The 16,797-nt window shown below is 41.9% G+C and overlaps 1 protein-coding gene across 1 annotated transcript in view; it reads left to right on the forward strand.

Moving 5' to 3' along the window:
• wdfy4 (WDFY family member 4) overlaps positions 1–16,797 on the forward strand; it is a 238,659-nt gene that overhangs the window by 63,850 nt on the left and 158,012 nt on the right. The window contains 8 exon segments of the mRNA XM_052041363.1: positions 403–617; positions 2,561–2,673; positions 5,147–5,187; positions 5,220–5,257; positions 5,259–5,366; positions 8,113–8,189; positions 9,472–9,690; positions 15,766–15,944. Of these exon segments, the coding sequence (XP_051897323.1) occupies positions 403–617; positions 2,561–2,673; positions 5,147–5,187; positions 5,220–5,257; positions 5,259–5,366; positions 8,113–8,189; positions 9,472–9,690; positions 15,766–15,944 (990 nt within the window).

Consider the following 16,797-nt stretch of genomic DNA (forward strand, 5'->3'; position numbering starts at 1 on the left):
AGAAATGTTATTGTAGAGTCACAATAAGATGTAGAATGTTCAAATGTTCTGGATTGTCTCTTGTCACAATATAAGCAAAAACAACTTTATCTAAAATCCCACACCACCAGGTTCAAGAATAGCTGCTTCCCTTCGACCATTCGGTTCTTGAACCAACCGGCACAGCCTTAGTCACTACAGTTTAGCAACACTATGATCACTTTGATCACTTTGCATTAAAATGGACTTTGTTTTTTTTGTTCTAATTGTGTTTTTTCTTCTAAAAATTGTGTTTAACTTATGCTTTTCTGATGCTATGAGCCTGTGATGCTGCTGCAAGTAAGTTTTTCGTTGCACCCGTGCACATGTACTTGTGCATCTGACAACAAACTGGACTTTGACTTTGATCTCTTTTCTCTTCAGCTGTCCCTGGAGCTGCAATATGCAATAGCTGATTACGTTCTATCGCTTGTCAAATCAGAAAGGAGCCGCCAGACCATGTGTGGATCTAGCCTTTTGAAGGTCTTGGTGAACTGCTTCAAGGAGGTATTGGCTGATAATTCCAACCCACTACACTTTCCCCTCATCAGGATCTTTGAGAAGCTGGCATGCCAGGCAATCGATCCACCAGTCTTGAGGTAATGTCTGCCCCTTTGTTCTATGTATGTAGTCACACTCAGACACACTCACAAGCACCCATGCATATATGTGCACACTAGTATGCCTGCACACTGTGGAATGTTTTTGATACAGTTAGTAAAATCATTTCAATATTGTATTGTATAAACTCTGGAATTTTCTCTCCAAATCCTTTTACCTCACTATGCCTCTACTCTTAAATGTTCCTTAGAACCCTTCTGTTGGCCCAATGTTTTGATTTTCTGTCTAATGTCACCGTGGTACCGAATATTCTTTGCCAAATCTCTTGAGAAGTGCCTTGGAACAGTTTATTATGTTAAAGGTGCTACATAAATGCAAGTTGTGTTGAATATGTTGAACTAGTGGACTTCTAAAATTCATGCTTCGTAAGTAATTTTCGAGGATGAAATAATTTATTTTGTTGAAAGCTGTTGTAAATATTAACATCACATATATTTTATAACTGAATGCAAGATGGATCTCTCTGTTTTGATGCAGAACTGGCTTCCTCCAATGTCAAAGTCATTTCCAATCCAGCTCCAGTCTTAGTCACAGTTGTATAGAAATTGGTCCCCATCACTCGCCTGATATGTTCCTCAGTCAGGGCAGGAAGACAACAAATTAAGTATCTGGAGTGCTTCTGTGGAGTCCTTGATGCCCAAGTATCTTGGACAATAAACTTATGCCTCCAGGACGGATTGATTACCATCACTTTGATGTTTGTTGGAGCTTGCACTTTGCAAATTGGCTGCTGTGCTTCCTACTTTGTAATGTTTCAAAACTACAGTTTGCCTGTCAACTGCTTTGAGATGTTCCAAGGTTGCAAAATATTTGTTTCCGTTATGTGCAGTGAAACAGAAAATATGTTACTGAAACATATTTTCTTAAAAACTGGCTAATGTATCTTGTTAATATTTCTCCTAGAAAAGGAGACAACAACAAGAGAATATTGATTAAAAATCAAACAGCCTCCAATAAGCTCTTATACCTTCCCTGCTACATTTTCTTTGATTGAAGTGGCTTTTTATACTCAAGTTTTGTGAGAATAAAAGCTGGTCTGTTCTATGGTACAAAACTGATTTTTATCTGGAGGAACTATTTTAGTTTATTTATTTTTCTGATCTGGGCATTGCTGGCAAGGCCAGCATTTATTGCCCATCCCTAATTGTCCTTATGAAGGTCATGGGGAGTCATCTTCTTGAATCATGTATTCCTTCTGGTGAAGGTGCTCCTGCAATTTTGTTGAGGAGGAAGTTTCTAGATTTAGACCTAGGGAAACCTAACAGTACTGTTACAAGATTGCAGCATATACGTAACAAAGACAAGACCCCACATATAAAAGGAAATATTGACAATGATGCCTTTTGATAACAATAGGGTTGGTTCCTGTTTCGGATCACTGCATCAGAGAAAGGTTTTCATTTACATGGCACCTAATCGCATTTTTCAAAGTGTCTCATAATGCACCAGATGTCTTCGTAGAACAAAAAAACACATCCTAGATAATAGGGTGGTAATTTTCTGTGAGAGCATAAGGATGAATGACCAATAGGAGGAAGGTTTTGCAAAGCCCTGTGAGAACTTTCTGCTTATTTGTCTATTGCAGCAAGATCTACAAGGTCCACCTGAAGCATCAGAGCAAAAACCCAAGCCTTGGCTTCACACTATAAGAAAATTGTTAAAGTCTGTGAAATTGGCAAGAATTTTCTCCATAAGACTTGCATTCAATTATCTAAATTTTAGCTGGTGGGGCAAGTTGTTTGCTTTACTCTATTGGGTAAATAATTTGGAATAATACTTGAAAGGAAATGATAGGGTGATGGGATAAAAACAGAGGAGCAGGAGAGTTCAACAAAAAGCTCCAACACCTAATAGTTTGAATGGTTTCCTTTAACGATATGCCATTCACTAATTCTACTGCCTTCTGATTTACTACTCGTAGAGACTTCTTGCGCCTTGGTGATCCACTGAATTGTGCAGTTGGAAAGACCCAGATGTGTGCTTTATCTCGTAAACATCAAACCACTTTGTCCTGGCATCAGATTGACTCCAACGGTAAGGCTGGGCTTGGTAAGAAGGGTAGGTTGTCAATGATCCAGCCTCCATAACTCTCAGGGGAAGAGAATTACAGAGGTTCACTACCCTCTGTGAGAGGAAGGAATATGCAGGTCAGTTTTAAATGAGAGGCCCCTTGTCTTGTAAATGTGTTCCCTCGTTCAAGATTCTCCCATTAGTGAAAACGCCTCAACAGTTACCTTGTCATTCCCACTCGGGATCTCAATAAGATTACCACTCATTCTTGTAGACTTCAAAGAATATAGATCTAATTTCTTTAGCTGCTTGTGATAGGACAACTGTCTCATCCCAGGAATTAACTCGGTGAATCTCTTTTAGACTGCCTCCAATGCTGGCATATCCTTTCTTAAATTAGGGGGCCAAAATTGCAGTACAAATCCAGGGGACTCTGGATTTGGCAGCCCCACCCTGTTTCTTTGTGTGCTCATCAAGGACCCCCACCATCTGGCCATGCCCTCTCCCTGATGCTGCCATCAGGCAGGAGGTACAGGAGCCTGAAGACCCACGCCTCAAGATTCAACAACAGCTTCTTCCCCACTGCTGTCAGGTTCTTGTACTGACCTGAAAAACCCCAACACTTACTCAGACTATATATATTTTTCTCTCTCTCAACTTGTACTAGTTTCATTATGTTTATTTTGTTGTTTAGTTTTGTGCACATGTAACATGTATAATTTATGTTAATTTTTTGTTAACTTTATGTTTGTCATGTTGGTAATGTACTGTGCTGCTTCTGCAAAAAACTTATTTTCATTGGCATTTATACCCTGTGTATGTTTGCCTATGACAATAAACTTGAATACATTTACCCTGAAACCCTTTGAATCTCCTCCTTGAGTACCTCCAATGGCTTCGAGGTGGATTGTCTTTCAAGTTGCTGTTTTCCAGTCACTTTCACTGAATCACTCCTCGGTCAAGTAAAACAACCCTTGCCTCAGTTTAGAAACTTCAATTTAACCTTTGTCCTTTTCCATTTCTATGCTAAATCCAACTGGATTATGATCAGTGCCACAAAATGCTGTTTGTCATTTTGTGGGTCGTTCCAATTTGGATTGCCCAACCTTTGAAGTTGTTATTGTGCTAAGGATGACTAGAGATTACAAATATATTTTCTATTGTTTTCACTTACTGCTAATCTACTACCCTGGCCTTCTCTTTAATCAAGCTGAGCAGTGTCAGACACAAATTCTGGAGATTTGAACCTCTTCTGCTGAAATACACACCTGAGTGACTTTGAGCGCAGAAGTTCAGGGTGGGACTGAGCACTGAGGGGTTAATCTGGAAGCATGTCATGTGTCTTGCTTTTGGACCCAGGCCAAACAAGTGAGGAAAAGCACCTCCTTGATCCACTCTAATAAGGATAACCAATTATTAAACATTAAATGGTCTGCATTATATAATCAAGAATTCATGCCTGAAGCCAATACTATGCTAATGTATATCTTGGCCAATAGACTCATTCCACTATGTAAAGTGTTTTGTGAATCAGCTTTGTTACTGGTTTAATTGTTCTATCTCATTGAGCTAAATCAGCTGACAATGGCACTTTGTAAATAAAGAGCAGAAGTTAAAACCCTGCTGAAGATTCAGATAAGGTAGGTTAAGAATGTGTTTGCAAACCAGGAGTTGTATGATTTAGTTTTTCAGTGGATTTTATTACTTACCCAAGAACTTAAAGTTTTCTTTACCAGCTTAAAACTGGCAGCAATTTTCTTACATGTTTTCCAAAATACTTCCGTTTACTTTTTCTCAAATGTTATGAAACTTATTCATCTTTAACATAAATTTGAAAAGCAAATTACAGATTTTTCAATCATGCAAATGAATGTGGGATAAAAATGAATCCTATTGAATTAAAGGATTCACAATGGCTTATCCTTCATGTGCCGGATGTTTGCCAGGAGTCACGTGTTTCATACAGGCAACCCCCACGTTACGGCCGTTTGGGTTACAGAAATTTGTCCTTACAGAATTCACAACTCACTGCACAAAAATTTGAGATACAGAATAAAATTTTCTCTTAATGTGGAAAAAATAAATAAGTAAGCAATTTTTTTTCAACTCGCATTTCTTGACATATTCACAGATGATGCGGCTTCGCGTTATGGAAAATCACGATATGGACCGTTTTCAAGGATCACAACCCCCTTCCGTAACGTTGGGGTCATCTATGGTTATTAATTCATGCAGATAGGCTGAAGACAAAAGTGACTGCAGATTCTGGAATCTGCAACAGCAAACTGAACACTGGAAGAACTTGAGGACCTGATGCACGGTCCCGACCCGAAATGTTGACTTACACCTTTTGACTCCACAGATGCTGCTCGACTCACTGAGTCCTTCCAATATTCTGTTTGTTGTTTTTTATAATGTATTAAAAGCAGTTAACATCAGTGAGTGCAACAAAAGGTGTTGTTTAATTCCTGAGCTCTTTCGTCTTTCCCTATTTCAGAGAGAGGCAGGAAGACAAGCCACTCTCGAAGAGGCTCGCTTGTGGCAAAGAACAGACCACTTCTGGCTTTCAGTTTATTCCACTTGCCAAAGCAAATGACAATACCACGGCATCGAGTCATGAGCTTGGTTTCCATGATGTCTTCCCGACATTTCCATCCAATAAAATCAACTGCTGCACCCTCCTTTACAGAGTTTGACATGTCCGTCGTTGGCTATGGGTATGAGAAATCGATATAAAACCCAGGGAGTGATTGATTTGATAGACTAATAGTTATGGATAATGGAAATTGTCCTCAATTGTGTTGATGCACTGGAGAGCTAAGGGTCTAGTGCAAACATGAAAATGAAAGAAGTTAGCATTAGTAAGTAAATACTGCCAAGGATGTGAATGAGCTTGGAAACTGATAAATGCTAATGACCTGAAGATCTATATCCCAAAGTTTTGAAAGAAGTGGCTACAAAGATAATGAATGTGTCAGTTATCATCTTCCAAAATTCTATACTTCTTGGAATGGTTCCTGCAGGTTGGAGGGGAGCAAATGTGACCCCACGGTTTAAGAAAGGAGGAAGAAACAAGGGAGCTACCAACATCCAAGATACTTGGGAAATAATCTGGTTAAGCAGAGTCAACATGGGTTTATGAAAGAAAAATCATGTTTGAGTAATCTATTGGAGTTCTTTGAGGATGTATCTAGAAGAATAGATGAGGGGGGGTGAGGTGCGGTGTATTTGGATTTTCAATGGGCCTTTGACATGATCCTACAGTATGAGATTAGCAAGCAAAATTAAAATACTATCATGAACTGATAATTAATGTGGGGAGAGTAGAGTTGTAGGGAAAAGTTGTGAAGGAATGAGATTGCATTGTGAGCTAGCATTGGCTTGATGGGCTGAAATGGCCTCTTTCTATGTGGTGAGGAATTGTGGGTGAATATAGAAAGGAAACAAAAAATATGAATAAGCAACACACAAAAGAGATGGAGGAACTCAGCGGGTCAGGCAGGGTCTCGACTCGAAACATCACCGGTCCATTTCCCTCCATACAACACACACACAATGCTGGAGGAACTCAGCAGGTCAGGCAGCATCTATGGAGGGAAACAGGCTGTGCTCCTCCCCCTGCCACGACCTTCTTATTCCGGCTTCTGCCCTCTTCCTTTCCGGTCCTGATGAAGGGTCTCGACCCGAAACGTCGACTGTTTATTTCCCTCCATAGATACTGCCTGACCTGCTGAGTTCCTCCAGCACTTTGTGTGTGTTGCTCCAGATTTCTAGCACCTGTGACCTCTTGTGGCTCCAGTATGAATAAGCAAGTCCTTTCTATTTTGGTAGTGGGGAACTGCAGGGATCGGAGTATTGGCCCTGGCTATTCACAATATGTGTCAATGATCTGGCAGAGGGTCACCTGTAAGATGTGAGTTTGCTGATGATGTGAAACTCAGTGGGAATGTCAGTACTGACGAGATTACAAAGACACTTCAAGGAGGTGTGGACTGACCCAGTGAATGGGTGGGAACATGGCAGATGAAATATAATGTGGGAAAATGTGAAATCCACTTTGGTAGAGAAAAATAGAAATATTGAATATTTCTTTTCAATGGTGAGAGGTTGGTAAAATGTTGATGTTTAAAGGAATCTGGGTGATCTTGCAAAGAAGTCACTGAAAGCAGGGAATTTAGAAGGCAAATTGTTTGTTGGCCTTTATAAGGAGAGCATTTGAGTACAAGAGTAGAGATGTCTGACTACAATTATACAGGTCCTCGGTAATACAAAACCTGGAGTATTGCATACAATTTTGATGTCCTTACCTAATAAAGGATATACTCGTGACAGAACTAGCGCAGCACAGACTCACCGGACTGTTTCCTGGGCACAGCACTGGGATGGATGCTTTTCATCAGTCAGCTAGTTGTAAAATGACAAGTAGACCTACAACAGCATTCCTAACCTGGCTTCTATTCAAGGTCTAGCAATCCCAGTCATGTAATTATGGTTATTAAGTTCAGATGGGTGGAGCGTCAACAGATGGTGGATCCACAAGGAAGGAGAATTAGAGCTGATGGTGCCTCACTGTTTGCTTGCTTTAACTGTTATTATTTGAAGGTCGACTGCCAGTTTTCATTCAGTGCAGAGTCAGTTTGGGGAAGGCTGTTCAATACAAAATACCATATGTACCTCAAACTAAAATGCTTGTGCATCTGTGAGAATGAGGCCATCCGACTCAGCACTTTTAAATGTTCCAGACTGTGGGCAGTGATGGCATATACCACCCAACCCACTTGTCCTGAAATGATGCTGGATTGTTTTACTGAACCATTGCAGTTGCTCTGGCAAGTGTTGTTTCGGAAGTTCCAGGGTTTCAACTCAACAATGAAGAAGCGGCGATCTATTGCTAACTCAACGTGGTGCAGGATTTGCAGGGGAACCTGCAGTCGACAGTGCTGTAAACCTGCTGCCCTTCTCCCTGTTGAGGGACGTCACAGGTCTGAGAAGCAATGCTAAAGGAGCATATTACATCTCTACAGTGCATCCTGCCAGTAGAATACACAAGGTGTATGCACAGTTTTCTCAAAAATTCATGACAGAAAATTAGTTATTTTGAGGGCCTTTTTCAGTTTCTGTCTGTGGGTGGTGACTTGATAAAATCTGGTCAAAGAAGCTGTTCAAGGAACATTGAGAGAGAGAGGCACTGAGAGGATGGCAGTTTTGTGCCCATGAGATGTTTGTTTAGAGTGCAGGACCTGCTAGATGGTGACAGGAAAGCTGGGATATTGCAGGGATGTTTGTCCTGAGGAGTCTATCACTGGTGATATTGACCCTTGAGAATTAGAGGGGAGGGGTGCAGTGGAGTGCAGGGAGAATGAAAGAGAAAGGAACGTAAGATGAAAGTAAATCAAAAGGGAGGAGGACCTTAAACATTATCAGTTCTTGAAAGCAAATGTAACTCTTTGAATCTTTCAACAGGTGCTATTTCTTGCCCACATTGGCCACAGTGTTGGGGTCTAATGCAGATTCTCCAATTGTCGGTGGAATTGGGAGTGGTAAGCAAACAGCTCCATACCGTTATCTTCTATTTTATGACTATCCTCTTTTTAGACGATAATTGGCAGGGGCAGTTGGAATGCTTTAATCAAATCATTTCCCTTTTTGTATCTTTTCATGTATTAACAAACAATGTTGTGTTTCATTCACGATATTACAGTGCATATAACTTGCATTTTATTATGCTTTTAAGGTAATAAAATATTGTGAGGTGTTCCTTGAGCATGTTCAGACACTAAAACAGGTAGCGATATTAGGATAGGAGACATAATGCTGTCAAAGAGGAAAGTTTTAGAAACCATTTTAGACAAGAAGGAAGAGCCAAGGTTTACAGAAGGAATTTGAGAGTTCAGGGATAAGAGATGAAAGCACAACAGTCAGAGGCAGGGAAATTCAGCATGCTAGAATCGAAGAAACACAAAGATTTGGAGCTTTGCAGGGCAGAGATGGGGAGGGTGATATCTTGGGTGGCATAGTGGCTGTGGGTGACTCAGTGGCACAGCTAGTAGAGCGTCACAGCGCCAGAGACCCGGATTCAATCCTGACCTCAGGTACTCTCTGTATGGAGTTTTCACATTCTCCCTGTGGGCATGTGGCTTTCCCCTGGGTGCTCCGGTTTCCTCTCACATTCCAAGGATGTGTTGGTTGGTGGGTTAATTGTCCATTGTTAATTGTCCCAAGTGTGTAGGTGAGTGTCGGAACCTGGGGGGAGTTGCAGAGAACATGAGGAGAATGAAGAATGAAATTAATGTAGGATCAGTGTAAAATGTGTGGTTGCTGGTCAGCACAGATTCGATGGGCTGAAGGGCCTGTTTCTGTGCTGTATCTCTCTGTGACTCTATTTGCAGGACAGAGGTGAGGACGGGTGATACCTTGGAGCATTTCCACATTTGATGGGAATTATAAATTCAAGATGTTGCTGAATTGGAAACCAGTGTGGGTCACATAGCTGATTGTGTGGGTGATTCACGGGCAGAGCTTTGGATGAGCTGAGGATAGGAAGTGGGAGGCTGACCTGGACAACATTGGAACAGTCATAGCTATCCAATAGGGACAGCAGCTCCCAAAGCACACTGACACATAGAACTTTGCTGTACTCCTAGCCAGAACTCTCATTGTCCGAGGATGGCTCATGTCAATGAAAGGTAACAGGTATGGAGCGTAGGTATGGCACATTTCAACAGGTTTTGGAAGGCTCAAAATCTGAGCAAGAAGGCCAGCACACAAGCTGGTTAGTGACAGACTTCTGCTTTTTTATTCTGTTTTCGGTTTCTCTCTCAGGTTGCCGGGGGTTTCCACCACCTGTTGGACTGACATACTCCACGTGGTTTGTGATTAACAGCTTCAGTTCTGCTTTTGATGCCCATCCTGTTCGATTCCTGACACTCTTCCGACACATGTCGAAGATGGAAAAAGATTACACTTGTTTATCCATCAGCATTTCAGCACCAGGGAACCAGCTGGTCATTTCCACACAAGAGGAGGTGTTTGAACCATTGGGTACAGTGTATTAACACTTTGTTATAACACTGAACTATAATTTTGCACTTAATATTATAATGTTTTAGTTCTATTTCCTGTAAGCTGAACTGGTAAGTATGTGGCTTCTGGTAGAATTGGACCAAAGATTATCCCATGTCTGGTTCACAGGTGGTGTTACTGACCCTTAATTGGGTGATGAGGCCCCATGGCTCTGGGGTCTTCTCATTCCTTGGCGCGGTTGTAGGGGGATGGTGTGCCACTAATTATTTAACATAGGTCCCTGCTTATCACTATCCATTCTTGAAGGTGTGTGTGGGAAGGTAGGGCAGTGAATCCATAGTTAAACATTTTGGTAATGGAAGTGAAAGGGAGCTACAGGTTGGGAAAAATAAAACATAAGCGATATACTCAAGTGGAAACTGGCTATGGAACTGTATTGGCAGAAACAGGCCACCTGGGTTGGGATGTCCTCCCTGGTCTTTATCCCTGACACGTGCCTACTGCAGTAACTCCCTCCACACTCACAAACGTACACACCCGTGGGCACATAAACACACAACTTTAGTTAACCACATCAATATATACATTCACCCCTTTGAAAGACCAAGCTATTTGCCTCAACAACTCTCATGTGCTGTTTGTTTCAACTACACCTGTGGCAACAGGTTCCATGTTTGGACTAATCTATAGAACCATAGAACACTACAGCACAGAAAACAGGCCATTCAGTCCTTCTAGTCTGTGCCGAAACTTTAATCCGCTAGTCCCATTGACCTGCACTCGGTCAGTAACCCTCCAGACCTCTCCCCTCTATATATCTATCCAATTTATTCTTAAAACTGAAGAGTGAGCCCGCACTTACCACGTCAGATGGCAGCTCGTTCCACACTCCCACCACTCTCTGAGTGAAGAAGTTCCCCCTAATGTTCCCCCTAAATCTTTCCCCTTTCACCCTAAAGCCATGTCCTCTTGTACTTATCTCTCCTAATCTAGGTGGAAAGAGCCTGCTCACATTTACTCTGTCTATACCCCTCATAATTTTGTAAACCTCTATCAAATCTCCCCTTATTCTTCTACGCTCCAAGGAATAAAGTCCTAACCTGTTCAATCTCTCCCTGTAACTCAACTCCTGAAGACCCAGCAACATTCTAGTAAATCTTTTCTTAAATCTTAAATAGGAAAGAAAATTTTCTCAGATTCCCATTGGATTCATCCACACATTTATGGGCCCTGTTTCTAGTCTTGGCAGTAAGTGGAGACATGCTGTAGTCCATTACCAGTCTTGAAGACCGTTGTCATGTCTCTGCTCAGTTCCCTTTTATGACAGAAAAGACTTCTCCTGATAATCGTAACCACTTAGGCCTGAACTGATTCCAGCAAATCTTTCTGAATTTTCCCTGTGACATATTTTTATGATAAAGAAAATTATACCAAATGACCGAGATAATTAGTATCCCTCCTTAAATATTTTACATTTTCAAATTCATTCTTATTCTATTCAGCAAAATCATTTGAAGACTTTTAAAATAATTGATGGTTTTAATCTTTCTCAAAATTTGGAAATGTGGTGCCAAGATTTTAGAATATTTTCCATTTCTTACTTTGCCATAAATGAAGGATTCCAAGGACATGGGAGAGAATGAGAGGCAGATGTGTGTAGCATAAACAATGTAATGGATAGCTAGTTCCTCCTTCAATCTTCAAATCTTTGTCTGATCCTGGCTTAAAATTACATGCAAATAAAACAAAACTGTAGCGGTGCAAAAACTTAAGGTGAGAGGGGAAAGGTTTAAAGCGGACCTGAGGGGCAATATTTTCACACAGAGGGTGGTGGGTATATGGAATGAGCTGCCAGAGGCAGTGGTAGAGGAGGGTACATTTACAATGTTTAAAGGACAGGTATCAGAATCAGATTTATTACCACTGACTTATACGTCATGAAATGTGTTGCTTTGAGGCAGCAGTACAGCGCAAAGACATGAAATTACTGTAAATGACAAAACAAATAAATAGTGCAAAAAGGAATAACGAGGTAGTGTTCATGGTTCATGGACCGTCCAGAAATCTGATGGCGGAGGGGAAGAAGCTGTTCCTGAATCGTTGAGTATGGGATCTTCAGGTAGATGGATAGGAAAGGTCTAGAGGGATATGGGTCAAATGTGGGCATCTGGGAGTAGCTCAGGTCGATGACTTGGTCGGCATGGATGAGTTGGACTGAAGAACCTGTTTCAGTGCAGTATAACTCTATGACTTTATGCTGGAAATCTGAAACAAAACCAGAAACTGCTGGAAATACTCAGCAGGTCAGGCCACATCTGTGGGAAGTTAATATTTCAGGTCAGACACCCTTTGTTAGAACTGCAAAAGAAAAAAAAGAAGCTTGCTAAGCTGCAGGAAGGGTGGGGAGAGACAGGTCTCTGATAGGGTAAAACCAGAGTGACCATGGCGATAAACTATAAACAAGGCTATCTGGTCAATGAGTGAATGGGAGCAGTTAACTCTCTACCACGTTTCCAATTCCCTGGTCCCAACAATCTCACTTACACCTCCCTTTACAACAGTTGATTTCAATCTCTGTCCCACATCAGGATGGTCTGAGGGATCTTGGCTTCATCCTGGAGCAGAGGCCCAACTAGTTCCCCTCCATCAACACACTCATTGCCTGGCTGAACTTGAACAACAACTCTGCTCACTTCCTGATCAACTGTGTAGCTATGGGCACTCACATGGGGCCCAAGCATGGACTGTCCTTTTTGTTTTTGTTTCAGTCCTAACCAGGCCCACTCCCACAACTCTTTCTCCGGTACGTCAATGACCGCACTGGTGCTTGCTTCCAGTTTCATTACTTTTGCTGCCAATTTTCACACTACCCTCACCGTCAGATGGTCAATCTCCAACTGTTCCCTTCCTCTTCTGGATCTCTTTGTTTCCATCTCAGGAGATTGACCAGCTACTAACATCCATTACGAGCCTACTGACAACCACTGCTATCTCGACTACCCTATGCCCAAGCGCCCTTGTGTAAGGACTCTGTTCCATTCTCCCAATTCCTCCATTTCCACTGTATTTGCTCTGATGATGACTCTTTCCTTACAGATCTTCTTTCTTTCTGAACGGTGGCTTCCCTCTACCATCGTTAACAATGACCACATCTTACACACTTCCCTTCCCATGCCTCTATTCTCACCCCTTCTCCTCTGGAACAGAGCAAGGATGGAGTTGCCCTGGTCCTCACCTTCCACTCCACCAGCGTCCACAATTCCACAATCAACACATCATTCTCTGCACTTTCTGCCACCATCAGGCACGACTTCCCCCCTCCCCTTTCAGCGTTTTGCAGAGACTGTCCCCTTTGTGACTGCCTGGTCCACTCTTCCTTTCCCACCAAACCGCCCCCCCCCCCCCCCCCCACAGCACTTTCCCAGTGCAACGGCAGGTGATGCAACACCTGTCTTTTCACCTTTCCTCCTCCCACCATCCAGGGACCCAAACAGCCTTTCCAGGTGAAGCAGTGATTCACTTGCACTTCTTCCAATCGAGTGCACTACATCTGGTGTTCACAGTGCGGTCTCCTCTTCCCTGGAGAAACCAAATGCAGATTGGGTGATCGCTTTGTGGACACCTACGGTCAGTCAGCAGGGGTGACCCTGCGCTTCCTGTTCCTTGCCATTTTGACTCCCCATTCCACTCCTACTCTGATCTATCGGTCTCTGGCCTCCTATGTTGTTACAATGAGGTGCAATGCAGGATTGAGGCCCCAGCGAGGACTTGCATTTATGTAGCACAGTGGGATATCTCAAAGGACTTTACAGCCCCTAAAGTACTTTGGTAGTGTAGGCACTGTGTTAATGTAGGAAATGTGACAGCCAATTTGTGCTCAGCAACCAATGAGACAAAGAACTTAAGAATCATTCTTCTTGCTTCATTGCCAACTACCAACGTCGAGACAAGAGACTGCAGATGTCAGAATCTGGAGCAACAAACAATCTGCTGGAGGAACTCGGCCGGTTGAGCAACATCTGTGGGAGGAAAGGAATTGTCGATATTTTGGGTTGAGACCCTGCATCAGGACTGAATGCGTACTGAAACGTCGACAATTCCTTCCCCCCCCACAGATGCTGCTTGACCTGCTGAGTTCTTCTGGCAGATTGTCTGTTGCAACTATCAATGTTTTTTTGATTGTTGTTGCATGAAGTGTTTGTGAAGGTTCTGAAACAAATTCACTCATTGTGTGTTGGATTTGAGACATTCACAAACTTCTTTCTAACCTTCTAACTGTCCTTTAATTAACCATTTCTTCTCAAATGATTGATGGCAGTTATAACGTAGGATTGGTTAATGTCCTCCACAGTCAACCATAAGATGTCTGTATTGTGTGAGTGGTAACGTGGCCTTAAAATAAAAGGATCTGTGCAATGCTTCCAAGGAAAGAAAAACATGTCCTCCTCACTGGAATTGAATGGGTTTGTAAAAGGGAAAGGAAGTGGAGTTGAAGTAAAACAGTGAAAGACACTGGGGTTGGCAGCGGAGGGCGATTATAGACATTGACATGGAAATGAAGCCCCTTTTGTTTGTACCACGATAAAATAAATGCTGCACCTTCAACTCTGCTTCTGAAATTCATTACTTTGATGTAAATGGAAAATGTATACGCACAATTTATATTGCATGATTGGTATACACAAGGTGAACAAATTTTTACCCTGAGTTTATATTGTAAAATGGAAGAAAAAGCACCATCATCCTGTTAATTTTGAGGGTGTGATTTAGTAATACATTTACATGGCAACATGTCTGCCCAATCCAGTGCCTCAGTTGGTGCCTGTGACTGTTGACCAATACAAAAGTTGCCATACATTTGGAAATGTTGGAACAACACTGGACTGTTCTGTACATTGGGACGTGGCGGTGATTAAGTTACTGGACTGGAGTTCTGGTCTGTTGCTCGAGAGATACATTTGAATCCAACAACAACTGAGAAAACAGCACGAACTTTAAATAATTGCACAAACAAAGTACAAAAGTTAATGACAGTAATGGATTGTTATAAAACACTTGCTTCACCAATGTCCTTCACGGTAATGGGCCCCCTTCCCCTTCCACCCACCAAGCATGTCAATCCCAGTTTCAGCATCATTGAAGCCTTACTGCTGAGCTTTAGATTACAGTTTCCCTATCCTCTTGGAGGCTTTAGGCTTTCACACGACAGTTCTTCCCAGTAGCACGAGTTGGTGTATTGCCTTCTCACATCCTACAGCACAACACAGTACAGAGTGGTTTGCAAAGCACTCTGCAATGCAGTAAAAGTCCAACAATGCACTAACCAACCATTCAGAAGTCCTGGTGGTTTGGTGTCTGGCTCACCAGCTGATGCTTACCACGGTCCCTTTCCAGTCACCGCTGTCCTGGTTCCTGGCCTCCCTCGAAACTCACCTGGTTGATTGTTAAATATTTTATAATTCTGTGTTACATTTTAAAAATGTGACTTAAAAGTGTGTTGGGGTTTTAACAGAAAAAAACATTCTAATAGTCTGGAAAATCTCCAGTCCAGCACCATCAAAGTTCCGAGTGTGCTGGATTATCAGAGTTTTACTGTGGTAGGTAGGAGCCAATTTGTTGGTGTTAACATTTACTTGTACTCTAGAGAATGTGTTGCTAAAACCCAAGTTTGAGCTATAAGGACAAACTAGGGTTTTTTTCTCTGGAGCATCAGAGGCTGAGGGGAGACCTGATAGGAGTTTGTAAAATTATGAGATATAGATAGGGTAGAATCTTTTTCCCAGGGTAGAAATGTCAAGTACTAGAGAACATGCATTTAAGCTGAGAGGGGGAAAGTTTAAAGGAGATGTGTGGGGCAAGTTTTTTTACACAGAGTGATGGGTGCCTGGACTGCGCTGCCAGAGGTGGTGGTGGCAGCAGGTACAATAGTGGTTTAAGAGGCTGTTAGACACATGAATATGCAGGGAGAGGAGGGATGTGGATGATGGGCAGGCAGAAGAATTTAATTTGCCATCGTGTTTGGTCTGTTCCTGTGCTGTACTGTCTGTCCTATGTTCTAACCATCTGAACAATTCTTCTTGATGTCCACTTCAGAATGGAACACATCAGAGCAAGCCCAGCAATCTTCCACATTAACCACTGTTGAGTTCGACATCTCCAAGTATTTGGTTATCGGTCAGTGGCACCACTTGGCTGTGACACTGAGCAAAGATGTTCGAAGAAACAGCACTGTCCTCGCCTACTTAAATGGAAAAGTCATTGGAACATCTAAGGTGAATTGTGGCTTTGAGTTTTATATTGAAATCAATTTGTAAATGTGCATTTTCCATTGCATTCATGTATTTTAACACTGAAAGAATTAAGTTATTGTTTACTTTGTGAGCTGTTGTAATGTTAAAAAAATGGTTTTCACATGGATCCTTTTAAGGAATTTCTCTAACTGGTGTTCGGCACCCTCAATCCTAGTCTTCACCGTGATCCACAAACTATTCTCACAATATTTTTTTTAAATCTAAATTTAAATTTTATTTACAGCTTGGTAACAGGCCCTTCCGGCCCAATGAGTCTGCGCCGCCCATTTTAAACCCCCAAATTAACCTACCCGTATGTCTTTAGAATGTGGGAGGAAACCGGAGCACCCAGAGGAAACCCACACAGACACGGGAGAACGTACAAACTCCTTACAGACAGTGACGGGAATCGAACCCCGATTGCTGGTGCTGTAATAGTGTCGCGCTAACCGCTACACTACCGTGGATTTCCTTTCTTTATCCACCTTTGCAGCCTTTCCACATTTTATGTCTGTCACCCTGCTATAGCACAAAGTTGTGTTTATGGACGGGAATTGTGCAGCCTGTACGGAATTTTAATAACCTGTATAGATGTATGGAATATTTCAGGGTTAATTGATTTAGAAAGGGAAGTTATTAAAGAATTGTTTGTAAAGACCGTACCAATGCATCTTGAATTTGCAGAGAGTGGAAAACCAGAATGATATGAATTAAGATTTTTCTCAGCATCAGAAAATCACGATTATAGTTGTGGGACTTGAGAAATCATGCAGCAAGTAGATGATGCTTTGACTATTGCAATGAAGTTTGTCATTTGTTGTGAATTATCCATTAT

The sequence above is a fragment of the Pristis pectinata genome, chromosome 30 (genome assembly GCF_009764475.1).
Source record: "Pristis pectinata isolate sPriPec2 chromosome 30, sPriPec2.1.pri, whole genome shotgun sequence".
Taxonomy (NCBI): Eukaryota; Metazoa; Chordata; class Chondrichthyes; order Rhinopristiformes; family Pristidae; genus Pristis; species Pristis pectinata.